Genomic DNA, 27,783 nt, shown 5'->3' on the forward strand with positions numbered 1-27,783 from the left:
CAGGATCCACTCACACCCTCCAAACCCGACATACGAAGCTGTGCACCATGGGGGATCGGGCCTTTTCTGCTGCTGCCCCTAGACTATGGAACGCCCTCCCTGACCACCTGAGGGCTCCACAGACTACAGCTCTTTTTAAACGGAACCTCAAAACCCATCTCTTTAAAAGAGCATTTAGCTAAACTTTCTTTGAGGTTCCCCCTTTTTAATAGTTTTTTGGTATTTTTTTCTCTGAAGCACTTTGAGATTCTTGAATATAAAGTGCATTATAAATAAAATTTATTATTATTATTATTATTATTATAGTGTAAATATAAGTATTTTTCAGTTATTGTTCATTAGTCATTGGAAAATACCACTTCACTGAACTGATTTTAAGATCACAATACTCGTATTTCATATTTGAATGAATATATATTTGCATCTTAGATTTGTTGACCGTTACCGTGTTCCTCTGCAAACCGATATTTACAACATCGGATAGTTAATTTAGTTACTTTAATCCTTTTTGAAAAAAGATAAATGTCAAAAGCCACAGTTTTCCCCTATTTATTCTGTAAATGATGATTCAGACATGGCATATCGATCTTCTGCTGTGATGTTGGAATTACTTTTCAATGTAATTGTAGACACGGCATGCCATTTCCTGTCCTCTCTCCTATCTCCTGCTTACCTCTCCTCTCCTTGTCTTCTCTCATCTTCTTGTCTCCTCTGGTTTCCTTGTTTGCTCTCTGCTATACCTTTACTCTTCTCCTCTCGTTACCTTGTCTCCTTGCCACTAATCCAACTTCCTCTCCATGTCCCAAATCCTTTCCTTGCCTCCTCTCCTCTCCTCCTCTACTCTACATTCCTTGTCCCCACTTCTAAGTTATAGCAAAGCTTATAGTCACTAAACACAGCCTAGCAGCCTACACTACCATAATTCCTCAACTGTTAGTGTATGTTGTTCAGTTAGTGTAGTGTAGATTTCGGTATTTCAGGGGAGGGGTTGAACTTGATACCCCCCTTGGCTACTCCATTGGTGTCACATGTTGTTCTGGAGTGTTCCTCTCACAGCTCAGTGGTCAGCATGTATCTGTAGTTTCCATGTCCACCCACCAGCCTCCATCTCTTTATGTATCTTCTGATCTGTTCATCAGGTGAACCTCTGTGTCTTGTTAATTCTCAGATGAGATGTGTTTGTTTTTTCACAGTGCTTCAGGGTAATGATGACTGGAGAGTTACGTACTCAACTAGTAATGTCTGTGGTTTAAGAGGATCAACGGCTGACATCAGCTGCACTTTTGACTACCCTGACGACGTACAGTACCGCCCTACCACAGTCACAACACTGTGGTTTTCTAAAGGAGACAAGTATCAGCCAGTTGATCTGGAACACGATACAAACTACAGAGGTCGTGTTGTATACAGCTGTGAAAGGATCAGGTGCTGGTCCAGATGTCATGGAGCATGTACCCTGAGAATCAGAGACCTGAGACATAGTGACTCTGCTGTCTACAAATTTAGGTTTGCAATAAATCAACCAACTCCAGTCCCTCAAGTGAAGTTATCTGTTACAGGTAAACTTGGATTACCAATGTGTGTGTGGGTGTGTTGACATTGTGTGTGTGTGTGTGTGTGTGTGTGTGTGTGTGTGTGTGTGTGTGTGGTTGTGTGTCCATTGTGTACTGTGTTATATAGAATAATTTTGCACAATTTGTTCTCACACCCAGATCTCCAGGTGAAGGTGTCCTTTTCTGACCCTAACGACCCTACCAGGGCAGAGCTGGAGTGTCACAGTATGTGTGGTCTAGCTGGTGACCCTCCCTACATCTGGTTCAGGAATGGACAGAATTTAGGACAGGGAGTGAACTACAGGGCCTACATTCAGTCTGGAGACAGCTTCTCATGTGCTGTTGAAGGATACGAACATCTCCGCTCTCCTTTAGTGTGTAAGTGCACTCCGCTATACACTGACATGTTACTATGAATTAGTGCAGAGCCCATTCAAAACATGCCTGCTCAGAACGGGCCAATTGCTTGGCCGTCTGTATTGATGCCTGCAGCTTTCTCGAGTAGTCAACACTTCACTTCCTCAGCTCTCAGCAATATGCATGCCGAGCTGTATGCGTGAAGTGGATCAGATGACCTGTCCTAGGGATATACAGATGACATACTTACAGACTGTGACAACCCGGCTGTGTAATTGCCCCGCCTCCCCCAAATCAGGACACACCTCTATCTTTAAAGCCATAAAAGGCCAGTTTATTTAACACAAAGAATAAGATGTGTTGGGAAGCTCCCAACACAAAAGAAGAAAAACAAAAGTCTTGGCTCCGTGAGTCATGGCGGACAGGTGTGTCCGTAAAGGTAAAGGTAAAGTTATGGTTGGACATCAACGGAACGCAAGGGGCTTTACGGACCCATTACATCCATGCCGACCCTCCTTGCGTCCACCACAAGGGCCTGACATACGCCTCCCAAAAGTTTTAACCTTGCGTCAGGGCGACGCAGCATCAAGGGCTGTGATTGGTCTGCTAACTACATCATTCCCGGCAATCATCTTTCCCGGTTCCCACTTCCCTTAACATCGCCATTTTTCGGTTTGCTTTGTGCACGTTTTTGTAAGAAAATAGAAGAAAGAATGGATAGTGTATTGGCTTAACCTCGATGTTTCGCTTGTGTCTCATTGACAAGCCATTGATTGTACGTTCTCAACACTTCGGAGGAATACCGGTGTCTCGTTATCCGACTCGAAAATAGGGTCCAAGAGATGTTGATCAAATAAGGTTGATGATTTATTTTTAAAAAAAATGTTAAAAAGGTAAAAGGTATGAAACTATTTTGTATTGTTAGTTCAGGATCACGCCAGGCATCACATTCACGTTCATGTTTGCGTTTGCGTTTGTGGTCAATGATGGTATGCGCAAGCACCGTAACCCCTCGTTCTCCAGTCCTCATTTCGGCACACCTTTATCCTCAACTTGACCTATAGCGGGCATACACACTCACGATATTGTTCTTTTTAATATTCCCTGAAATTAACCAGGGACCACAGTTCGTCTTTCGAAGTATCCTGTCTACAGACTATGGACAATTAAACTTTCTAATTTAGACTGAGCTATGGAAAACATCTAGTTTGATCTTTATTGAATCTTGTCCAAATTAGTCACCAGTGAATTCATTGTGCAATGAACCCCAAAACTTCTCCATTTTGTGATTTTCGTTATCAATAATCTGTGATGAATAAAAATGTTAATGCTGTTTTTACATCTTTCTATGTGTCTCCAGATGGGCCTCAACACACATCTGTGTATTCAAGTCCCTCTGGTGAAATAGAGGAGGGCAGTTCAGTGACTCTGAGCTGCAGCAGTGATGCCAACCCAGCAGCTGAGTACACCTGGTTCAAGAACAACCAACCTCTGCTCTGGGAACCAAGTCAACCTCATACCTTCCCCTCAGTCCACCCTGAAGACAGAGGAACGTACCGCTGTCATGCAGAGAACAAATATGGACATCTGAGCTCTAACTCGATATTCATGGATGTCCACTGTGAGTTGAAAATCTGTCTAATATGTAAACATCTTTGCTTATCCGAATATTTAGCTGATGTTCCTGTATTGCTGTATGCCTGTAAAACACTATTACTAATTAATAACTATTGTATTTTGTTAGTTTAAACAGTATAGTGTATTATACTGGCATTGCAGTTGTATGCTATACACCGTTTTGTAACTTGAGGAGGAATATTGATCATTTGGGTGCATTACAGACGCTCCAAATTCCCCGACAGTGACCGTGAGTCCCTCAGGTGAATTAGAGGAGGGCAGTTCAGTGACTCTGAGCTGCAGCAGTGATGCTAACCCAGCAGCTAACTATACCTGGTTCAAGGAACATGACATCTCTGTGAAATTATCAGGACAGAACTACACTTTCACTTTCATCATTTTGGATCTTGGAGGAAACTATTACTGCCAAGCTCATAACGCAATTGGACAGCATAATTCCACCTTTTTGTTTATTAAAGGTGTTCACTTAAAAGGCACACCTTCCAGACAGTCACACAGTTAAACATTGGACAATTTATGTTGCAGTTTGTTATCAGTGTTTGTAATCCACTGACTATATTCCAGTGACATCCTCATCATCACAGAAAGCAATAGTAGCTGTAGCATCCATTGGTGTCTTCGTGGTGACCATACATCTCATCATCTTCCTCTGGATGAGGTGAGATATTCTCCCTCTCTGTTTCTCATTTCAAATTCCTTCTCTCCTCTGGTTGCTTCTTCACCTCTCTGTTCTCTTCTCCAGAAGAAAGAGGGCCTCCAGTAAAGCATGTGGACAGGGAGGAAGGCCAGATACCGTGGAGGAGGTGAGACACAGGAAGCCATTTATTACTAACCCATCCTTTACTAAGACACACAGAGGAACTTACCTGAGGCCACAACACAAGACCACACAAGAAACTTCTAGTTATTTATTTGTAAGTGTCATCCTCTGTTGCTCAAGACCTGATGTCAGAAGAGACTGTACATCCTAGTGTCTGTTTCTTTCATAAATAATGTGAAGTTAAACCCTCTGCCTAGTTTGGACAATTCTGAACTGGATAAAACATATATTTACATTTTTCAGCTTTAAACAAATCCTATTTTAGTAGGAGTTTGATATAGACCTCCCAAACAGTATGAGTGTTCTAAACAGCTCCCAAACACACTGACTTATAAAAGTGGTAAGAGTCCGATTGCTGCAGTCATAATGTATTTTAACAGGAAGAGTTTATCTTACTTAGCGATCCTAATGTTCTTACAGGAAGCTTGTGTATATTACCTGGGGATTTTGTTACAAATGTGAAAACTCCAGCAAGCTCTCTGGTAGTTGCCCTTGTGAAGTTCATTCAGTTGTTTGAGTTTAACAACTGATTATGCGACAACACTCTTGTGTACAGATAAAGCATCATTTTTAGCGTTAGCATTAGAGATCACTTTTGGCCCCTTAAAAATCCTGAGAGTGCTGCAGGAACAAAGAAAAAATCAGTATAATGTTCCTTGAAGAGCTCCCCAAAAGATTGAGAAATTCACACATTAAGGGGGCAGGATTAGTTTCGGGTCGCAGTAGCTCAGAGGTAGAGCAGGTTTACTGCTTACCACACCCTGACATCTCCTGATAAATGTAAATATTACAATGGTGGCTCATCACTTTTTTTCACTAATGCGGTTTTCCCTTTGTTTCAGAGTTGCCCATAAGCCACAAATATGAACACTCTGGCATTGAGAGTTTCTACCAGGACAGAAGAAAAGGCTTTGAGCTGGGTGAAACAGCTGATAATGAACTTGCCAGCTTGTTACGCTCGATGAGCCAAGACAAGGCCATTGTCCTAGATGGACTTCCTGCGGGGTTGATTGGGACAGTACGGAAATCACTGCTCAAAGCAATCCCACTGGAATGGCCCTTTTAGACCTACCGAAGGCTTTTGATACAGTAGGCTGCATCATTTTGCTGATTCACTTAGAATGTTTAAGGCTAAGTCCAACATTAAATCTGATTTAAATCCTGTTTGACGGATAGATGATGGTGTGCAAGGTAGTAGAGATAGTATAAGATGTCAGCAGTGATGGGAATAACATAGTTAAAAATAATGGCGTTACTAACGGCGTTCGTTTCTTGACTACTCTTCCCATCATTATTATGCTGTTACCGTTACTTCGAAAAAATTTGGTGCATTACTGTAATTAAAGCTGTCTTTTGCATTAGACCATCTAGATCTCTCTCTATCTTTACTGTTTTTCTTTGGTTAGTGGGCACGAGACAAACACATTAATGATTAAGATGGGCTGAGGTAGAGTCAAATTTCATGGTAAGCCAATCAGATGTAGAGTTGGGCGGGTGTTGTTAACACATGTTCGAAAGCACGCATAGGGCCCTATTTTAACGGTCTGAAACGCAAGTGAGAAGCACCAAGCGCAAGTAGCTTTGTGGGCGGTTCTACGGCGATTTCGCTAGTTTACCGGCGCGAAAAATGACCTGCGCCTTGCGCATATCTAAAAAGGGTTGGTCTGAAGTAGCCTAATTACCCGTGGGTGTGGTTCGGGCGTAACGGGCAACAAACCAATGAGAGTGCCATCTCCCTTCCCCTTTAAGAGCCATGAGCGCAATTTAATCTGACGAGTTGATATTTTGACAGCGCGACTGCAGTCTCCGATGAGACAGATGCACATGAATTTCAAACTGCAAATGGCTTAGTTTATGGACAAATAATATGGCCTAATTCATACGTGGAATAAGGTTTTCTTCCACAACTTCAGAAATGCCGAGTCGTTAAATTTATTTCGGCAAAGAAAACGTATATGATATAACATATGATATGCGGTAACTGTGGTTCTATTTAATGATGTACGCAATACATTATAAACATTGTTTCTTATCAGTATTGTATGCATTATCGTTATCGACTTGTGTTCCTAATATGCATGTGTCCCCCCGTTAATATACATTGCCATGGACTGTTTTGCGTTACGTGTTTAGTTTGCGTGTGTTTAAACAGATGGACGCACACACGCGCGCGTGTGTGTGTGTTACACATACACACACGCGCGCGTGTGTGTGTTACACATACACACACGCGCGCCCGCATTCATTCATTCTTTTTAACACTCGCGGTAAAACAATGTTTTCTCACGATCAAATACCCATCAATCCTAAAAGTTATGGGCATGTACACGATGTCTGTGTCAAGAAAATATGTGTTTGCTGTACGGTGTTTGCAGATGCATTGATTTAAAAGTACAAATTATTACCGCTGTATCAGCTGTTCTTTCCCAAATAATTTACCAAGAATGTGTGGCTAGGTAGATGAGAGAAGCAAAGTGTATGCGCGAGGTGCACAAGCAACATTGGGCATGCGTCCTTAAAATAGCATCTGAACAACGCGCCACTGACTTTAAACTTGTGGCGCAAGTGGTTTCTGAAACGTCAAAATAGCACCAGGGTACGTTTGCGCCAGAACACGCCTTCCTTTCGCCCAACCGCCCCTTGGGGCGCAAGATCATTCCCTAATTTACCGACGCGTGGCGCAGGAGGGAAAAGAACGCTCTGCGGCAGTTGCAAACTAGCAACGACACATGCGCTAGTGATTAAGTCAATTGCGCCGGATGCAAGATAGGGCCCATAGTCTGACACATAATTTCACAAGTGAGTCAATGAGAAACAGGAATGGCAAACCCAAATAATCCAAAAGAGAATAATTCAACATACAAATGTATTTTAAATTCCGTTAAAGGAGGGTGGAGGTGGGGTCCAAATTCTTTGACACATTTGAGGATTTACGCAATAGCTACTTTGCACAGTAACTAGTAACTTTTATAATTTGTAACTGAGTAATTTTCGGGAGAAGTAACTATTAGCTGTAACTTATTTCTTTTTTAAAGTTACTTGCCCAAGACTGGATTTCAGAGAGTTGACTTGTGGGATCTGTCACATGCTGGCTCTAGCATGAACATGAAATGGGGGAGACCACGCCGTTTTGCAATAATAAAGAATTTATTAAAGTAAGATAATTTTACAGAGAATGAAATTAATTAAAGATAAAGAAGTGTGGTGTAAATCAGTTAAATGTAAGTAACCCAAAAGTGTCAAGCAAAGTCAGTCTATGTGTAACCAAACAAAGGACAACGAAAACCAACACGCCGGGAGGAGGGAGCGCCCTTGACTGTCGCGACTGCAGGCTTTTAACCTGCTGCCAAACCCGGCACACCTGAACTGCATCACCTATTAAGAGAGAGGGAAAACAGGCAAACCAAACAGCCAGGGTGGAGTCAAAGCAAAGGGTGGAGTCAAAGCAAAGGGTGGAGTCAAAGACTCACCAGGGTCGTCACATCCCCCCCCTTAAGACAGAAGCCCACCCAAGTGGGATTCTGCACTTATCAAAAATAACAAACCCCAAAACACATAAGCCCTACCAATCCCCTCAACCAACACCAGTTACATCAACACTCCTACCGGGTCAACCAGAAACCCCCCCTAAACACACACTCACCACTCCTCACGCTCACCAGTCACCCAACGTCCTTACCCACAGCAATTCCGGGCCCTGAAAAAGTAATCTAAGAGGGACAGGGGCATAGAGACAAGAGAGGAGAGAAATTAGTGAAGGTATGCACACAATCACTTATTGCACCCCATCCGGGGCGCGAGACAACGCATCCGCCATTACATTGTCCACGCCTTTAATGTGGCGAATTTGTAGATCGTAGGGTTGTAAAAACAACGCCCAACGCATCAGGCGCTGATTTGGATTCTGTAATTGGTGCAGAAAAGTCAATGGATTGTGATCCGAAAAGACAACCACAGGAACAACCCCTCCACCTACATACACATTGAAGTGCTGCAGAGCCCACACAAGGGCCAGCGCCTCTTTTTCAATCGTTGAGTAATTCAACTGATGTTGATTGAACTTTTTTGAAAAATAAGACACTGGACGATCGACTTCCTGATCATCTGTTTGTAAAAGCACTGCGCCAGCCCCGACCTGGCTGGCATCCACCTGGATTTTAAACGGACAGTCAAGCCGGGGTGCCGCCAGGACCGGTGCAGTGCTAAGCAACAATTTTACATTCTCAAAAGCCCCTTGGCACTCATCAGTCCAGACAAACTGAGCTTTCCCTTTTAACAAATTTGTGAGGGGTGCAACCACTGTTGAAAAATTAAAACAGAAACTTCGATAATATCCCACCATGCCTAAGAAGCGCATCAACTCCTTTACAGGCGGTGGAAAATTGTCTATTGCCATTACCTTGGGCCGCACTGGCCGTACCTCTCCTTGTCCTACCACCTTCCCCAGATAGGTCACTGTAGCCTTCGCAAATTCACATTTAGCTAAATTGACCGTTAGGTTAGCTGCCTGGAGCCTCTCAAACAACGCCGCCAATCGTGACAAATGTAAGGCCCAGGTATCACCCACTGTCACAACATCGTCCAGATAAACTGCACACCCCTCCAGCCCAGACGTTACATAATTCATAAGACGCTGGAAGCTAGAGGGCGCATTTCGCAAACCAAAACTCATCACATTGTATGTGTATAAGCCAGACGGAGTGACAAAAGCAGATACCTCCTGTGCGCGCGCTGTTAGCGGGATCTGATAATACCCTTTAAGAAGATCTAATTTTGTAACGTACTTCGCAGCCCCCACACGGTCTATACAGTCCTCTAACCGAGGAAGTGGAAAAGAGTCAGGCTTAGTTACCGTATTGACCTTGCGGTAATCAGTGCAGAATCTAAAGGTGTTGTCGGGTTTTGCTACCAGCAAGCACGGTGACGCCCAACTGGAGTACGACGGTTTTGCCAGCCCATTATCGATCAAATACTGGACCTCAGTCTCCAGAATCTTCTGTTTGGCTGGTGGGACGCGGTAGAAACGCTGCCTAATTGGCGCAGCATCCCCGATGTCTATGTCGTGCTCCATCACATTGGTGCACGTTGGAACATCAGAAAATAAAGACGAAAAAGATAAAATCAATGATTTTAGCTCATTCCTCTGCTTCTCAGACATATGACCCAACAGGCCATCAAGATTGTCTAGCATTTCTGAATTTTTTAGACGTGGCAATAACACACAGTCATCAGGGGCACCTTCATCTTCCCCATCAGCTGCCACCATAGGAGAAGACGACACTGCACCCCCGACTGCCAGCGCAGCAGACCCCACGTTATCTCCAGTCATGTCACTCCTGGATGATGGAGAATAATATGGTTTTAACAAATTGACGTGACAAAGCTGAGAAGACTTCCTACGATTTGGTGTTGCTATTACATAGTCTTGTTCCGTGACTTGGCGAACAATTTCATACGGGCCAGAAAATTTTGCACGAAACGGTGAGCCCGGGATTGGCAACAACGCCAATACCTGATCCCCCGGACGAAACAGTCTACTCTCTGCTCGTCGATCAAAAATGTCCTTCATGCGAGACTGAGCATTTGCCATGTTCTTCTTTGCGCACCGCCCGGCCAAGAATAACCTGCGGCGGAACCCATGCACGTAATCAATAAGATTAACCGGCGGATCTGACTCCTGCAAGCCATCCTTTAACACGGACAATGGACCGCGAACCTTGTGTGCAAAGACCAACTCATTTGGGCTAAAACCCAAACTGTCCTGTGACACTTCCCGTGCTGCTAACAGCAACCACGGGAGGCCTTCTTCCCAATCTCGCTGTAGCTCTGAACAATATGCACGCAGCAAAGACTTTAAGGTCGAGTGAAATCGCTCGAGAGCACCTTGGCTTTGAGGATGGTATGCGCTACTCGTTTTATGCTTCACTCGAAGCTGTGTCAAAACCTCCGCAAACATTTTCGAGGTGAAATTGCTGCCACGATCCGATTTGATTACTTGGGGAATACCAAATACTGAAATAAATTGAGAAAGAGCTTTAACAATGGACTTCGTATTAATACTCCTCATCGGAAAGGCCGCCGGATATCTCGTAGTTTGGCACATTACGGTCAACAAATGCATTGAACCAGACTTCGATGGAGGCAGTGGACCCACACAATCCATCAATAGACGTTCGAATGGCTGACCCACTGCTGGAATTGGATGTAGGGGCGCTGGCTTGATAGACTGATTCGGCTTACCAACGATTTGACAAGTATGACATGTTTTGACAAACGCTGCCACGTCACGCTTCAATCGAGGCCAATAGAAATGCTGTAGTAGCCGATCATACGTCTTACTCACCCCGAAATGTCCAGCCCCCTCCCCGTGTGCTGTCTGCAACACTTGTTCCCTGTACTTCATTGGCACAACAATTTGCAATAAAGTTTCAATTAGATCATCCTTAAAAAACACGAACTTACGCACAAGCAACCCTTCATGCTTAAAATATCCGCTGTCTGCGCTTTTCAGCTTTTCCCCTGTCAAAGCCCCATCCCGTAATTCCATTAACCCATCATCCTCTTCCTGAGCCCGAATAAACTCATCACGATCTAAAGCTGATGGCAAATTTGGTATTTGTGGATATACATGTTTTTTTCCACTCGAACCCTCCACCGCCTGTGCACGACTGTTTGCCCGTGTCACCGCGCAAGCAGTGAACACTTCAGGAAATTCTGCAGCGCACTCGTCTTGTTCCACAAACCTGGTCGGATCGGCTGTCACTACCGGTAATGCTGGCCCACTCGGCCAGACACGATCCCTTGCCAATACGTTCCCCAAAATGACATGCACTCCTGGTACAGGCAACGCAGGACGTACGCCTACAATTACTTCACCCTGCACAAGCTCAGAACTAAGTTCGATCTTGTGGAGGGGAACAGACATGGTATGCATTCCCATTCCTCTAATTAGGACAACAGTCCCAGTGCTTGTCTGAGCCGAGAATGGCAAAACGGACTCCAACACAAACGTTTCGGTAGCACCCGTATCTCGCAGAATCTTTACTGGCTTTTTATCAAAGCTACCCACAAATGAAATAAAACCATCCGTAATAAATGGGTCATAGCCTTCACCCACGTCCCCCACAGCAGACTCCGACAAACACGGGCCTTCTACGGGATGGTCAAGCACCTCACAGCCTTTACCTCCTTCAGAAGCCGTGCCCTCTGGTTGGTCTCCGTTCACCTGAGAAATCTTCCGGTTAAACTGGTGGACAGGTGCTGCGCAGCCCTGCCCCTTCGCGGAGTTCGGTCTGCTGAAGTTGGACTTATTTCTATTTTTACTCAGAAGCGAAGGACAATTTATCTTCCAGTGACCACGTTCAAGGCAATAACTACACTTCTCAGGGTCAGTTTTATTTCGATTTGAGAAATCTTGTTTAGCCGCAGGCCCACTATTGTACCCATTTGTCCGACGGTCATCTCGAGTGTGATTAACATGCCTATTCTGGACATAGTCCTTACTTCTACCCTTATGAGTCAACGCATATTCGTCCGAGAGAATGGCAGCCTCTGCGGCCGTTTTAACCTTGTGCTCATTGATAAACGTAGCAAGATGTTCTGGGACAATGTTCTTGAACTGCTCCAAGACTACCAAATCACCTAATTGTTCAAATGTTTCTACATTAACAGCTGAACACCAGCGAACAAAATAACCAACCAGATCTCTGGCAACCTCAGAGTATGTTTGTCTGTCAGCCTTCCTCCAGTTTCTAAATCGCTGCCTGTAAAACTCTGGCACCTGTTCATAAACCCTCAACACAGCGTTTTTGACAGACTGGTATGATTTTCGCTCGGTCACTGATAACGCAACGTAGGCGTCCTGAGCGCGCCCCGAAAGAACTGTTTGGAGAAGCAAGGTGCGCTCCAAATCACTCCAATCTCGCTCTGCCGCAATTCCCTCAAATAGAGAGAAAAAAATGTCAGGGTCTCGGTCATTAAATTTGGGTAAAAACTTTAACATACTTGAGATGTTTCCCCCTATGCCAGAACCAGAATCCTCATTAACAGTATCCCGCATCTTTCCCTCTGCCACCAATCTTAACCTTTCTCTCTGCAGCTCACTTTCCCTTTCTTCCTGTCTTTCCTGTCGTTTCATTTTTTCCATTTCTAGCTCTATGTTTAAACGCTTCTGTTCTAAAACACTTTAAGACGTTTTAGTTCCATTTCGCGATCTTTCTCACGTTGATGTTCACGTTCTGCTGCCTCAAACCGCTTTTGTTCCATCTGTAATTTTAAAAGCTGCATCTGTTGCTCAAAACTAACCGCATTTTTATCAGAAATGAACACTTCATCTGAGCCATTTGGATTAGTCCCACTTGGAATCACCTCCATAATGGACCTCTCTACTAACACAGATCTAAGCCGATTTTTTAGGACCTCTTTTTTAAGATCTCTCGGCAGATCAGTCAATTGATAATGTTCAGCCACTTTCCTTAACTGTTCCTTTGTGAACTTATCAAACAGTGACTCAGATGGAGACGCATAAAATTTATCCAAATCCATTTTATACTATGAATGTTGTTGACTAGCAAGCGCTCGGATGGATATTGTGACAATTCTTTTATTGGTCTCTAAAATTGGTAATACGATAGACTAGGCTATTACTCGACAGTCTATGTGTAACCAAACAAAGGACAACGAAAACCAACACGCCGGGAGGAGGGAGCGCCCTTGACTGTTGCGACTGCAGGCTTTTAACCTGCTGCCAAACCCGGCACACCTGAACTGCATCACCTATTAAGAGAGAGGGAAAACAGGCAAACCAAACAGCCAGGGTGGAGTCAAAGCAAAGGGTGGAGTCAAAGACTCACCAGGGTCGTCACATCCCCCCCCTTAAGACAGAAGCCCACCCAAGTGGGATTCTGCACTTATGGTATCAAAAATAACAAACCCCAAAACACATAAGCACTACCCATCCCCTCAACCAACACCAGTTACATCAACACTCCTACCGGATCAACTAGGAACCCCCCCATACACACACTCTCACCACTCCTCACGCACAATCAGTCACCCAACCTCCTGACCCACAGCAATTCCGGGCCCTGGAAAAGTAATCTAAGAGGGACAGGGGCATAGAGACAAGAGAGGAGAGAAATTAGTGAAGGTATGCACATAATCACTTCTACGGACTACGAACTAAGAACTAAGAACCTACGGACTACGAACTAAGAACCTACGGACTACGAACCAAGAACTACGGAGCTACGGACTACGGACCTACGGACTACGGACTGAGAACCAAGAACCTACGGACTACGAACCAAGAACTACGGACTACGAACTACGGACTACGGACTGAGGACGACCAAATCATCTCCATACCGACCAAATCATCTCCATACCAACCAACTAATTTGGGCTAAAACCCAAACTGTCCTGTGACACTTCCCGTGCTGCTAACAGCAACCACGGGAGGCCTTCTTCCCAATCTCGCTGTAGCTCTGAACAATATGCACGCAGCAAAGACTTTAAGGTCGAGTGAAATCGCTCGAGAGCACCTTGGCTTTGAGGATGGTATGCGCTACTCGTTTTATGCTTCCCTCGAAGCTGTGTCAAAACCTCCGCAAACATTTTCGAGGTGAAATTGCTGCCACGATCCGATTTGATTACTTGGGGAATACCAAATACTGAAATAAATTGAGAAAGAGCTTTAACAATGGACTTCGTATTAATACTCATCGGAAAGGCCGCCGGATATCTCGTAGTTTGGCACATTACGGTCAACAAATGCATTGAACCAGACTTCGATGGAGGCAGTGGACCAACACAATCTATCAATAGACGTTCGAATGGCTGACCCACTGCTGGAATTGGATGTAGGGGCGCTGGCTTGATGGACTGATTCGGCTTACCAACGATTTGACAAGTATGACATGTTTTGACAAACGCTGCCACGTCATGCTTCAATGTTGGGAGACCAATAAGCTGACGGCTATTACGCGACAGTGTATAGCGCAGCCGGCAACTGAATGCAGGTGTACCAACCCCTTTCCCCCCCCAGACTAGAGAAGCCCCGCATCTAACTCCAGACCACGGCCCTAGCTCTTTCCTAACTAGTCTTCAGTGTGCCCTCATGCAATTGAGTTGCAAGCAACCCCAGCGCGTTCGACACACCAAAAATAACAAACACCAAAATAAAAAAAACAAAACAACCAACAGCGGTAAGCGCTCTATTCCTAGCGAGGGTTCACGTGTGCTCCGGTAGAATCTAATCTACCACCCCCCTACAGTTACCACTACACCTGCACCCAATTCGCCTACCTGCAACGCAAACGTCAGAAACCGCAGGTAGCCTCCCAAATGGCACTCCTCCTCCTCGGCAAATCAACCAATGCAAACCACTATCAAACCAAATTAACAACGAAATCTCAATGAACACCAAAACACTAAATTATCATTTACCAAATACAAAGTTAACTTGTGTCTCCCCATTTTCTGATAATTTGACTGCACAGGCAATTTATTCCCGTCAGTACAATCCAAAAGCCAATTCAACTATACAGCCAAGTCAAAACAAAGCGTACTTCAATCAAGTTACCTTACCAAATTTTGGAAAATCGATCCCGGACGAGCCCCCATATGTCACATGCTGGCTCTAGCATGAACATGAAATGGGGGAGACCACGCCGTTTTGCAATAATAAAGAATTTATTAAAGTAAGATAATTTTACAGAGAATGAAATTAATTAAAGATAAAGAAGTGTGGTGTAAATCAGTTAAATGTAAGTAATCCAAAAGTGTCAAGCAAAGTCAGTCTATGTGTAACCAAACAAAGGACAACGAAAACCAACACGCCGGGAGGAGGGAGCGCCCTTGACTGTCGCAACTGCAGGCTTTTAACCTGCTGCCAAACCCGGCACACCTGAACTGCATCACCTATTAAGAGAGAGGGAAAACAGGCAAACCAAACAGCCAGGGTGGAGTCAAAGCAAAGGGTGGAGTCAAAGCAAAGGGTGGAGTCAAAGACTCACCAGGGTCGTCACAGATCCCACAGGGATATATTATTGGCTCTGTTTTATATTTGATATAGGTCAATGATATATATGAGGTGATAAACTTTCAGCTGTTTAATGTTTTGTATAGAGCTGTCAGTTAAACGCGTTATTAACGGCGTTAACGCAAACCAAATTTAACGGCGTTAATTTTTTTATCGCGCGATTAACGCAATTATTTTATATAAAAAAAAAATATATATATATTTTTTTTTTTTTTCTTTGGCTCAAAACGAAGCAGTAGCCTGACTGCTATGTTCAAATGACATTTGTTCAAAGCAGTCGTTTAATTGCACTATAGGCTCTTTTTTTGTATCGTCCTGTTTTGATCAGTGTATATGCCAATGTTGTTATCAATAAAAAATCATTTGCACAAGGCAAGCCGATGCACTTCACCATGTTGATAAGAGAAATAAATTGAGAAGAATTATGGGACAAAAAAATCGAGGGATATTTAGCATAGAAAAAGAATTTGCGATTAATCGCGATTAATTAGAGTTAACTATGACATTAATGCGATTAATCACGATTAAATATTTTAATCGCTTGACAGCTCTAGTTTTGTAACATGAAATCAAACCAAACCCAACCAGTGCCCCATGATCGGCAGTCTTGTTTGTATAATTACACTGCGGGAATATTGCCATAGCACATGACACTATGTTATGGTGGGGTCATCTGAGAACACAAACTTCTGTTTAATTCATTATCAGTCTGGGATTTAAGAGATATATCAAGGTGAAGATTTAAAAAGAGTGAGAAGTAGGGTGAGATCTAGAAGACAAACTTGCAGTGTCAGTGCCATCTGCCAGTGAATATAATGAAAAGATTGCTGAATTGAAGTACTGATGGCTAGTATTATTTGAAAGAAGCGAGGAACGGTTTTAGGAGCTAAACCGTTGTAGGTTTAGCTCACTTCAAGGACTTGAAGTGAGGCCTACAGCAGCCTGCATGGTGGGACCACTATTCATCATGAGAGTCTCTAAATGAACCAGAAACGCATGACCTTCAAGTCTGTCTTCCGGAAGTGTAAAGTGTTTTCTAAATGTTCTCTTCTGTCCTGACTCTCCATCAGCCACCTTCTGTTGCTGAGTTTGAAAACATCTCAGCTTTGACCTATCGCTTGGCTCCTGCAGCACAGAGAGAACCAATAGGAGAGCAGGATAATCTTCATTATCCCAGCATCCACACCTCTCTCTCAGAGAACCAGGAAATGCCTCGCTGGTTGGCTGGCTTTCGTCTCAAATCAGACCAGACAGATGCAATTCTTTTACTCTGTGGTCAACATTAAGAGACCCAACACTGTCCCTGGGTAAGCTTCTCTCTGTATTTCTAAAGAGGAAATAGACTCTACGTTTTGGGACCTTATCAACCGAATGGATCTGCTTTACAGGGTCACTGAAATACTGTCCTCTTTTCAGAGAGCGTGAGCAGAAAGAGGCAGCAGAAACCTCAGAGTTGTATAGCACCGTCAAAAAATAACCCGGAGATTGAACCAGTTGTGGCAGCAGGATTTAAATAGTGGGTCTAGGTAGATTGTGTGTCTCATCCATTTAGTTTAACAGAAGAATATGCTGGCTGCATATACTTGCCACCACTGTTAATACATGATCTGATGACTTTTGAATTTATTTTGACTTATTTACTTGATTGTGTATGTTCCACTTGTGATGGCCCCAGCGAGGCCACATCTTATCCAGGGCCTCTTGCTGTGGTGGATGTAGCTCTGCTTCATCACTCCCACCTGCTGGGTACCTGAATGTACTGCACCTGTGAGGGGAGGTCTTAACGGTACCACCTGCTGGTTACCTAAATTAACTGCACCTGTTAGGGGAGGTCTTTAGGGACTACACCTGTCTTGGTTGATTAGCTAACCATCTTCGCCATCTCCTGCCTGCACTATAACGTTATTGCATGTTATTATTTGCATAGAATTTCCTCCATCTAATAACATCTAATTCTCTTTTCTTGCCTGTATTTTGCGTTCTACTTTCCACTCTTCTGTTGACATGCGTATATGTAAATAAATGCAATGTATATATCACCGCAAAAAGAGTCAGCATTACTGGGTTGGAAGCCTCACCCACGATCTTCAATGTGCTGTTCATTAAACACTGCAACTACTGCTGAATACTTAATGCATCACATGCTGCCTCCTACATGCTCTACCCAGGTGCCAGCCCTCGCCGAAGGTATACAGAGTATCTCCGATATGTCTGAACATGTCTGATGGGGCTTATATCCGGCTGTGTGTTGTATATGTGAAGGGGCCACTCCGGATCATCTCCTGACCCGATTCTCCGGGGATGATCCGGAGTTCATGTGCGAAAGGACTATTAGTGAGACCCAAACAGGAGTGTTTTCAAGTGAACAAGGGATTTGGGGGGCACGCAGCTTTAAATAGGTGTGTTGTTTGGTTCTATTTCATTCAAATGGAATCTTTTCATTCCCGAGCTGGTAACACTTTATAATAACTATCCGTTATAACTAGTCAATAGATCATAAGTAAACTGTTAATTAATGAGTTATTAATGACTTGTTAAGTGTTTGTTAACAGTGTTTGTTAAGGATTTATAATGATGCCTTGTAGATAGTTAATAGATCATTAATAAACTGTTAGTTAATGAGTTATAAATGACTTGTTAACTGTATGTTAATGATTTATAACTATACCTTATTAATTAGCAATAGATCATAAACAAGCTATTAGTAAATTACTTACTAATGACTTGTTAAGTATCAGTTAATAGTTTATATATGTTATTGGGACGTTATTCTAAAGTTGCAACTATTCCTCATTTATTAACTGTTAGTAAATGAGGAATAGTTGCAACTTTAGAATTCACTCATTAATTAACAGTTTACTTATGATCTATTAACTAGTTATAATGGATAGTTATTATAAAGTGTTACAGCTCCCGTGTCTAATCAGACCAGACAGATGAGGTCCTTTACTCTGTGGTCATAATAGACTATGTTTTGGAACTTAATCCACCCAATATACTGACAATGGAGGTTGGATAAATATGAGAGGTTTATTGTAAGGAGGCTGAGGGAATTCGAGAAAAATCAAGAGGTGCTCAGGTGAGACAGATGAGCATGCAGGAGGTGGCAGGTAGGTAGGTAGGTGGTTGGTTGGTTGGTTGGTCTGGAGATGAGTGAGTGAAGAACCAAGGTTCATATACGGCAGGGATGATGATCGTCACAGGCCTATGCCCCCAAATCAAAATCTGGTCAGGTCACACAGTGCATTCTTAAATTTGTATATCAATTTGATATGCCACAAAGAATCGTTACTGATGAAGGAAAATAATTTGTCAAAGTATGTATATTCCTCACTATTTTAGAAAACATTTGAATGTTCAAATGAAAAATGTTGTATGTATTCAATGTAACAGTGGGGTTAATGTTTCTCTGTACCATACAGACCAACACTGAAGTGTGCCAAGTCTTGGGGATCAGAAGGAGTCTCTGTGCATTTACTAGATAAATTCACATATTTCTACCTTGTTTTAACCGTTAAATGATCTAAGAAGCAGCCTTTAACGTGATCAAATAAAAGGTAAACATTCAACTTTTCATAATAACTGTCTAGAGCTCTGGGGAAGCTTGCCAGAGAAAAGCCGAACACACATGGATACCTGGACCCTGTTTGGTTTGCGCTCAAAAAAGCAGCTCACAACACGATTCTCTCCGTTTTGCCTGATGTTTGGGAGGAAAGCAAAGTATCCATCTCAGGTGCAGGAGAACTATGAGGTAAGCTGGAATGTCAATATATTTTCTATTTATTGTGAAGTATTGAATCCCTTGTTATATAGTTATGAACTTAAATCAAGTTCAATAACCAGTTTTGTTTTTTACAGGTTGATGGGTCCTTTTAGGAGCAGTCACTTGAAGAATAGGGGGTGATGAAAATTGATCAACAGCACAAAATCCTGAACATTATCCAGCAGAATGTGGTAAAGTTCAGGGCAGAACCAGAGGGAGACTGAAATCCCGACCAAAGAGCCAAAGCCCTCAGTATATTCAGCCTTGGGACATGGTGTGAAGGAAGAACGTTTGCAGCCAGCAACGAAAAGGGGAAAAGCTGGACCTGGAGTTTCTTGGACAACTCAGGGTAGTGAACATTGAAGGGGAAAGTGTTGACCTCATGGATAGTTCATGAATAAATAACCAGAAGGTCAACACTGATCACCTGAAGCTACACAAGAAGAATACCTTGGAGGTTGAGAGAATTTCCCCCAGTCTCAGCCATCTTCTCCACTCCACCTGCTGCCAGCTCCTCCACTTCAGAGTAATGTATGTAACCCTAGGATGCTAACTCTGATATTCTAATTTTTAATGTAAATGTTAAACCTTAAAAGTTCAGGAAACTCAAATAAAACAGTGGATCATGAGAAGACATTACGAACCGATTAAATAATAATACGTTTTATATTATTTGTTTGTTACTAAGGGTAGGCACAGTAGTGGTATTTCTGTTCTGATGTTCTACAAAATAGATTGTTTATTGACTGATTCTGGCTGTAGGGAATGAGCCGAAACATTGGACACTCACAGTAAGTTAAACATTACCTTCCCCTATGTATTGTTATTAGAATTTCTAAGGCACTCCCATGATTTAATTAGGTCATCTTTCTCTAGGTCATCTTCTCTTCAGAACAGAGGAGCCTTGTGCTTGATCCACTCAAACAATGAAATATTTCTGGAGTCTTCAAGGTAACACTTGTGTTCGTTGATGTCCCCTTATCAAGGCTGATGTAATTCTTCTGTTTGTGTATTGCTGAAACAATGACTCAGGCACAAGGAGCAGGTTGAACCCAGGGGCGGGACTTAAGGCAGACTGGTTGCAAGGGTCAGGCAAAGGGGTCGATCGGGGCAGCCAGGGGTCGGGGGATCTTCGTCGTAATCCAAAGGGTCAGGAAGGGATCATACGGGTATCCAGCACTGGTATACAAGAGCTCCGACATGAAGGTAAGTAACAGCAAGACTTTGCAGGGAACTGAGGGGAATGCTGGTATTTAACCATTGGAGAATGAGTGAAACTAATGAAGGGAATGAGCTTGCGTGATGGGATAATGGTGTGCAGGTGACTGGGAGCTGTGGTGCTGTCCATGGTGCTGGGTGAGTGTACCAGCACTCAGGTGACTGGGAGCTATGGTGCTGGGTGAGTGTACCTAGTACTCTAGTGACTGGGATCTGTGGCCGTTCATGGGAGCGGGAGGCTGTACGGTGTTCAGGTGGACGGCCAACACTGTGCCACACAGCCTACAGCAGGATTCACTTCGTGTGGAATATTTGCCATCTAATAAAGTTTTTGAATTGCATATTTCTTTCAACATGAAGCTGATTTCTAAAAGGACTGTCTTCAAAAAAAATAAAATAATAATCATTTAAACTCTTATAGAGGGACATCAGGTTAACGAATTGTGATTAAAGTAAACTAGGCCAGTATGTCTTAACCATTCATTTATTTAAACATGTTCCCAATATGCTGAGAATACCTGGTAGAGGATTGGTCATGGCGGGTAATACTGGAGCGAAATATCTGTCACACTGCTCAATGAGACTGCTATAATTACACTTTTCAAACTTGTATTTATATTACCACCATGAGGATTTCAAATATCATCAATGTGTATTATTATGATTTAAATGAATATAATGAAGAGCAGCAAGTGAGTATGAATCAGTCATGGTATATTTTCCCGAGGTTAGCTGTAAAGGACATATTGTACAGAATGTAGTGCAGTGAAAGGTCTCTGATAGATGCATTGACATCATTGAAGTCAGTGGACAAATGATGAAATCAGCCTGTTGCACCAGCTGTTCATCATTTCAAACTTAGCTTTCAACACAGTGATAAATGTAATAGAAGGCATACCTTAATTAGTGATGTGACATCTTAATATCGATCTTAATATGAGACTGCAGACGCGCTGTCAAAATATCAACTCGTCAGATTCAAATGCGCTCATGGCTCTTAAAGGGGATGGGAGCTGGCACTCTGCCTGCGAGTGTGAGTAAGGAGAATGACAGATGATAAAAGATTATAAAATTGCAGAATATAAAGAGGGAGCAGTAATCACACAGGAGGGAAACGTGACAGTACATGGGGAGAAACAAGACAGATACCAAAGTAAAACAGGTAACACACCAAAACAAGACAAGGAAACAGACAGACCATGACGTTAAAACTATAATGGCTGAGGTCTCTTACCCCTTTACTGGGTTTTCTTTCTTCTTTTTTGCGCTTTCGTCCCTGCACACCAGAGTGCTTAGACCTCTTCATTTTGAGAATCAATATTATGTATGTCAAGCTTGACGAATATGAAGTGTGTATGCTTTACTTTGACTATTTCAGTGAGTATACTTAATAAGTAGTAAAATAATTGTGACTAATCACGTTAAAAGAGGTACGGATAAAAAATGTAAGGGTTATGAATGCATACAGTTCCTTGTTCTCTGTGGCAAAATTACTCTATCAACCACAAAGCAGGGCCCCAAAATGATCCTGTTTAGGGCCCCCAGGTGAACAGGGCCGGCCCTGGACTGGGGCTTTGTTTTCAACCCTATCACTACTGTGTAGTTTATTCTGGAGTACTGCTCTAGATCATTGATCCTGCCCTCCATGATTACGATTTTTTCGTCGTTATCCTTATTCTGTCGCTCATCAACCCTCTTCATGAAACCAAACACCATTTCAATGCTTATCTTGCTTTTCATCTAATTCCCCTTGTGAGAATTCCAAGAATGTTTTCACTCCTTCAAACATGTTTTTCAATGAGACTCCTGATGTCTTGAATATCCTTCTGCTTCCCATTGGTGTTTGACATCCTCCTCTCTTTTCAGCCTGTTTGAAGAATGAAAGAGACTCGGCGGCAGTGATGTTGATTGTTACACCCAATCGACAGTGGAACACACTTGTCTTCTATTGATGACAGTTTTAAACCGGCACTAACTGGCCAGGGAGGGACCAATGCCCTCCAGGTGTCTTCCCTCCAAAAAGTCTAGCCTGTGGTAGACTAACGCAGTCGTCTGTCGAACTGCTTCTTGAACCCGGCGACAGACGTCCTTCTCGGCTTCTCTCGGTCTCACCTATTATACGATGGGAGTTCACACGCCCAGTAGTTCACACACTGTTACTTCTGCTGCAAATCATGGTTTAAAGAGGAAGGAGGACTTTCAATGTTGTCTGGTTTCTGTTCAGCTCACTGCATGAACTGGAACCACAGACTAGAAGTCAGACCGGCTTCCTCCCATGAAGTAACTTTTAACTTTTATTTATATAGTTAACTAAATCTAATTAATTGAGTCTTCCCTTTTTTATCGTGTTTTTGACCTGCAGAAGTCCCCAGAACAACAGAGTGAGAGAGGAGAGGACTCGCTATGAATTTAAGATCAGCTGCAAGAGGATTTCTAACTTTCCTTCTGTCAGTACCAGGTTGGTTCAATTATAATTTTAACATTTAGTTGAACGTTGAAGATAGAATAATAGTATAGTAAAAGTAAATTTCAGTTATGGTTCATAAGACATTGCAAATGACCACTTTACTTGCAAGTTGTATACAGCCTCTTGAATAAACTGTGTTGGTATTTACATCACAATACTCATATTTCATATTTGAATGAATATATATTTGCATTTGAGATTACAAACAGTAACTACGGACAACATCATTTGGTTAATTTAGTTATTTTTACACTTTTTGAAGAAAGATCAATGTCAAAAGTTTTTCCCGTATTTATTTCATACATTTTGATGTAGACATGGCATATAGATAGATCTCCTGCTTTCCTCTCCTCTCCTTTTCTTCTCTCACCTTCATGTCTCCTCTCCTTTCTTTTCCTCTATTTGTTTCATCTCTTCCTCCTTGGCTCTGCTAATTTCCTCTTTACTTTTCCTCTTCTCCTCTCCTTTCCTTGTCTCCTCGCCACTAATTCCACTTCCTCTCCATGTCTCCAATACTTTCCTTGTCTCCTCTCCTCTCCTCCTCTACTCTACATTCCTTGTCTCCACATCTAAGAAATAACAAGGCCTATAGTCACTAAACACAGCCTAGCAGCCTACACTACCATAATTCATTAACTGTTAGTGTATGTTGTTCAGTTAGTGTAGTGTACAAATTTGTATTTCAGGGGGAGGTTGAACTTGAGCCTCCCCTGGCTACTACACTAGTGTCACATGATGTTCTGGAACGTTCCTCTCACAGCTCAGTGGTCAGCATGTATCTATAGTTTCCATCTCCACCCACCAGCCTCCATTTCTTTATGTATCTTTGGGTCTGTTCATCAGGTGAACCTCTGTGTCTTGTTCATTCTCATTGAGATGTCTTTGTTTTTTCACAGTGCTTCATGGTGATGGTGACTGGAGAGTTACTTACTCATCTAGTAATGTCTGCGCTTTAAGGGGAGCAATGGTTTACCTCAGCTGCACTTATGAATACCCTGACAACGTACAGTACCGCCCTGCCCCTAACCCAGTCAGAACACTGTGGTATACTAAAGCATCCAACAAGCAGCCAGTTGATCTGGAACACGATGCAGACTACACAGGTCGTTTTGAATACAGCTGTGGATCGGTCAGATGTATCAGGTCCAGATGTCATGGAACATGTTCCCTGAGAATCAAAGACCTGAGACAGAGTGACTCTGCTGTCTACAAGTTTAGGATCACAACAAATCAAGCAGGTGGGGAATATACTGGTGACCCTGGAGTGAAGTTATCTGTAACAGGTAAACTTGGATTATCAGTGGGTGCAGTGTCTGTGTGTGCGTTTGTGTGTGTGTTTGCATGAGTCTGGGTGGGTGTGTGTGTGTGTGTGTGTGTGTGTGTGTGTGTGTGTGTGTGTGTGTGTGTGTGTGTGTGTGTGTGTGTGTGTGTGTGTGTGTGTGTGTGTGTGTGTGTGTGTGAGTGAGGGGTCTAGAAAGTTTGCGTGAGTGAGGGGTCTAGAAAGTTTGTGTTATCTTAATTATTGTTATAGAATAATTGTGAGTAGCTTGTTGTTACACCGAGATCTCGATGACAAATGAGTGTGTGTGTGTGTGTTCGCCCTCCCAGATCTCCAGGTGAAGGTGTCCTTTCCTCACCCTACCGATCCTACCAGGGCAGAGTTGGAGTGTCACAGTATGTGTGGCCTAGCAGGTGACCCTCCCTACATCTGGTTCAGGAATGGACAGAATGTAGGACAGGGAGTGAACTACAGGGCCTACATTCAGTCTGGAGACAGCTTCTCATGTGCTGTTGAAGGATACGAACTCCGCTCTCCTTTAGTGTGTAAGTCCATTCCACGGTAAATTGACATGATACCAGATGTAATGGACCTTTCAGGGTACAGATCTACATGTTACCATCAACTACGAGTGCAGAGTCCATTCAAAACGTGCCCTGTCTAAGAGGGGCCGATGGCTTGGCCTCCTGTATTGCGGCTTGCAACTTTTTTCGAGAGTCTCTCCTTTAAAAAACTTCACACTCGACACGGCACTTCCTGTGTTCACAGTAAAACGCCCGCCGCGCCATGTGAAGTAGATCAAATGACATGCAGACATACAGAGACTCTTCTAATTATTGTTAGGCTAATATAACGGTTGTGTATCCAGCATCCAAGTGACCAGGGGAACTGCAATGCCCTGAAGCCCCGCCCCGCTAATGCAGTTCCAAGTCGTGTCGTGTGTCCAAATAAGCCAACACTGCACTTCCTCTGCTCTCAGTAGTACACAAGCCAAGCGTGAAGTAAATTTGATGAACGGTCCTAGAGAGACACACACACACACACACACACACACACACACACACACACACACACACACACACACACACACACACACACACACATTCCCTGCTTTATTGGTACAGGGATCCACATTGCCGCTATTTTATATAATGACTGAAATGTAAGGTGAGTCCCTCTGGTGAAATAGAGGAGGGCAGTTCAGTGACTCTGAGCTGAACTCAGCAGCTAACTCCACCTGGTTCAAGTTGAATGAAGTTTATTCACTGAAATTAATCAGGGACCACAGCTCGTCTTTGGAAGCATCCTGTTTTCAGACTTTGGACAATAATAATGTCTAGTTTTGATTGAGCTATGGACAAAATCTGATTTAATCTTTATTGAATCTTGAATCTTGAGTCCACATTCGTTATCAGTAAATTCATCGTGCAATAAACCCCAAAACTTCTCGACATTGTGATTTTCATTATCATTAATCAGCGATGAATATAAATTTGCATGCTCTTTTTACATGTCTCTATTTGTCTCCAGATGGGCCTCAACACACATATGTGTATTCAAGTCCCTCTGGTGAAATAGAGGAGGGCAGTTCAGTGACTCTGAGCTGCAGCAGTGATGCCAACCCAGCAGCTGAGTACACCTGGTTCAAGAACAACCAACCTCTGCTCTGGGGACCAAGTCAACCTCATACCTTCCCCTCAATCCGCCCTGAAGACAGAGGAACATACCGCTGTCACGCAGAGAACAAATATGGACAACTGAGCTCTAACTCAATATTCATGGATGTCCAGTGTGAGTTCAAAATCTGTCCAACATGGAAAAATCTTACCTGTATCCGAATATTTAGCTGGTATTCCTGTATTGCTGTATGCCTGTAAAAAAATATTACTCATTAATAAGTCATATATTTTATTAATGTAAACGTTATTCTGTATCATACTGGCATCACAGTTGCATGCCATACCACAGTGGTTCTCAGACTTTTCATTCCGGGCACCACCTCAGCAAATATTAGTCTCCCCGAGTACAACGATTATGGGCGATGTTATAAAATATAACAAAATACAGTACTGTAGGCCTGCCGCCCTATTCAGCTACGCACAGCTCACACAGGGGGCACATTTAACGGTTGTATACAAACAACCTTTTTTGAAAAAGCCTAATTATTCTAAAATGATAAGACTATTGAGAAGGCTGCGTGTTCGGTTGTAGGATGACGTGAGATGCGATGGTTTCATGGATTCATTTCTAAGAACACGACCACGTTCCACCACATACCTGCTGTTCTTGGTTCACTCTCATATTTTTTTTTACAGTTTTTTAATGTTCTCCTTCTGTCTGCAGTTAACTTCCAAATAATTCCTGCTTGGACCCACGATCACAGTGTTTTTGAACCATTCATAATTAAAGCACTTATATCTTTCCCTCAGTTTAGCTTGTAATCGTCGAAAGGAAAAACATATTTCAAACTCCCTTTTTAATGATCTCATAGTGAATGTATTTTCATTTTTACTAGTATTTTGATATTATGTTTTGAATTTTATAAAAAAAAAAAACGGAAATATCTCTGCCGACCACTAAATAGCGCATCGTAACACAGTTTGAGAACAACTGCTTTACACAGTTTCATAACTTAAGGATGAAAATTGATCATTTTCATTACAGACCTTCCGAAGACCCCCTCAGTGACTATGAGTCCCTCTGGTGAAATAGAGGAGGGCAGTTCAGTGACTCTGAGCTGCAGCAGTGATGCCAACCCAGCAGCTAACTACACCTGGTTCAAGGAACATGAAGACTCAGTGAGAGAATCAGGACAGAACTACACTATCACTAATATCACATCTGAGCATGGAGGAAACTATTACTGCCAAGCTCATAATGCAATCGGACTTACTTATTCCACCTTTTTGTTTATTAAAGGTAATTGTTCATTTAAAAGACACCCACCTTCCGGTCACAGGCACCCAGTTAAACAATGGCCTATTTATGTTAGAGTTTGTATTTCAGTGTTTGTAATCCACTGACTATTTCCCAGTGATATCATCATCGCTTATAGCAATGGTAGCTGTAACAACCATTAGTGTCTTTGTGGTCACCATACTCCTCATCGTCTTCCTCTTGATGAGGTGAGATATTCTCACTCTTTCTCGTTTTCCATTCCTTATATTCTCCTGTTATTTCATCTCTCTGTTCTCTTCTCCAGAAGAAAGAGGGCCTCCAGAAAAGCATGTGGACAGGGAGGAAGGCCAGATACCGTGGAGGAGGTGAGACACAGGAAGCCTTATATTACTAACCCATCCTTTACTAAGACACATAAAGGAAATTACCTGAGGCAACAACACAAGAACACACAAGACACTTTAAGTTGTTTTCTTAGTAAGTTTTCTACTATTAGAGATCCCTTGCTCATTATGGCACCTCAAAAATCCTGAAAGTGGTGCTGGAACAGGGAAACATCTGTATAATGTTTCATGAATTGTTCCCCAAAAGATAGCTTAATTCACACATTAAGGTATTAAGGATTGGTCAGGTGTACTATGTTGTGACAGTCAGTGCGTTTACATGCAGAGTCATTATCGGATAAAGAAACAAATAAGACCTCAACCAGACCTTTAAAATGCATGTAACACCTTTACCCGATCTACTTC

At 42.8% G+C, this 27,783-nt stretch overlaps 2 protein-coding genes and 2 long non-coding RNA genes across 4 annotated transcripts; all 4 read left to right on the top strand.

Annotated features, from left to right (window-relative positions):
- The first annotated feature begins 324 nt into the window (after positions 1-324).
- Positions 325-5,729, top strand: LOC115537515 (B-cell receptor CD22-like). Its single transcript, XM_030349493.1, has 7 exons — positions 325-1,559; positions 1,713-1,931; positions 3,271-3,531; positions 3,752-4,006; positions 4,113-4,206; positions 4,291-4,351; positions 5,211-5,729. The coding sequence occupies exons 1-7, from the start codon at positions 1,115-1,117 to the stop codon at positions 5,220-5,222; spliced, it is 1,347 nt and encodes a 448-aa protein (XP_030205353.1). The 5' UTR covers positions 325-1,114; the 3' UTR covers positions 5,223-5,729.
- A 10,168-nt stretch (positions 5,730-15,897) lies between these two features.
- Positions 15,898-16,964, top strand: LOC115537517 (uncharacterized). The gene is made up of 2 exons (XR_003974822.1): positions 15,898-16,716; positions 16,826-16,964. It is a non-coding gene; the product is annotated as an uncharacterized LOC115537517 (long non-coding RNA).
- A 5,395-nt stretch (positions 16,965-22,359) lies between these two features.
- LOC115537646 (carcinoembryonic antigen-related cell adhesion molecule 6-like) lies at positions 22,360-26,570 on the top strand. The gene is made up of 5 exons (XM_030349692.1): positions 22,360-22,848; positions 23,754-24,140; positions 24,466-24,681; positions 25,667-25,927; positions 26,566-26,570. The coding sequence occupies exons 1-5, from the start codon at positions 22,794-22,796 to the stop codon at positions 26,568-26,570; spliced, it is 924 nt and encodes a 307-aa protein (XP_030205552.1). The 5' UTR covers positions 22,360-22,793.
- A 245-nt stretch (positions 26,571-26,815) lies between these two features.
- On the top strand, positions 26,816-27,399 carry LOC115537546 (uncharacterized). The gene is made up of 3 exons (XR_003974826.1): positions 26,816-27,055; positions 27,171-27,261; positions 27,339-27,399. It is a non-coding gene; the product is annotated as an uncharacterized LOC115537546 (long non-coding RNA).
- Positions 27,400-27,783: the final 384 nt, after the last annotated feature.

Source organism: Gadus morhua, chromosome 23 (assembly GCF_902167405.1).
Source record: "Gadus morhua chromosome 23, gadMor3.0, whole genome shotgun sequence".
Lineage (NCBI taxonomy): Eukaryota > Metazoa > Chordata > Actinopteri > Gadiformes > Gadidae > Gadus > Gadus morhua.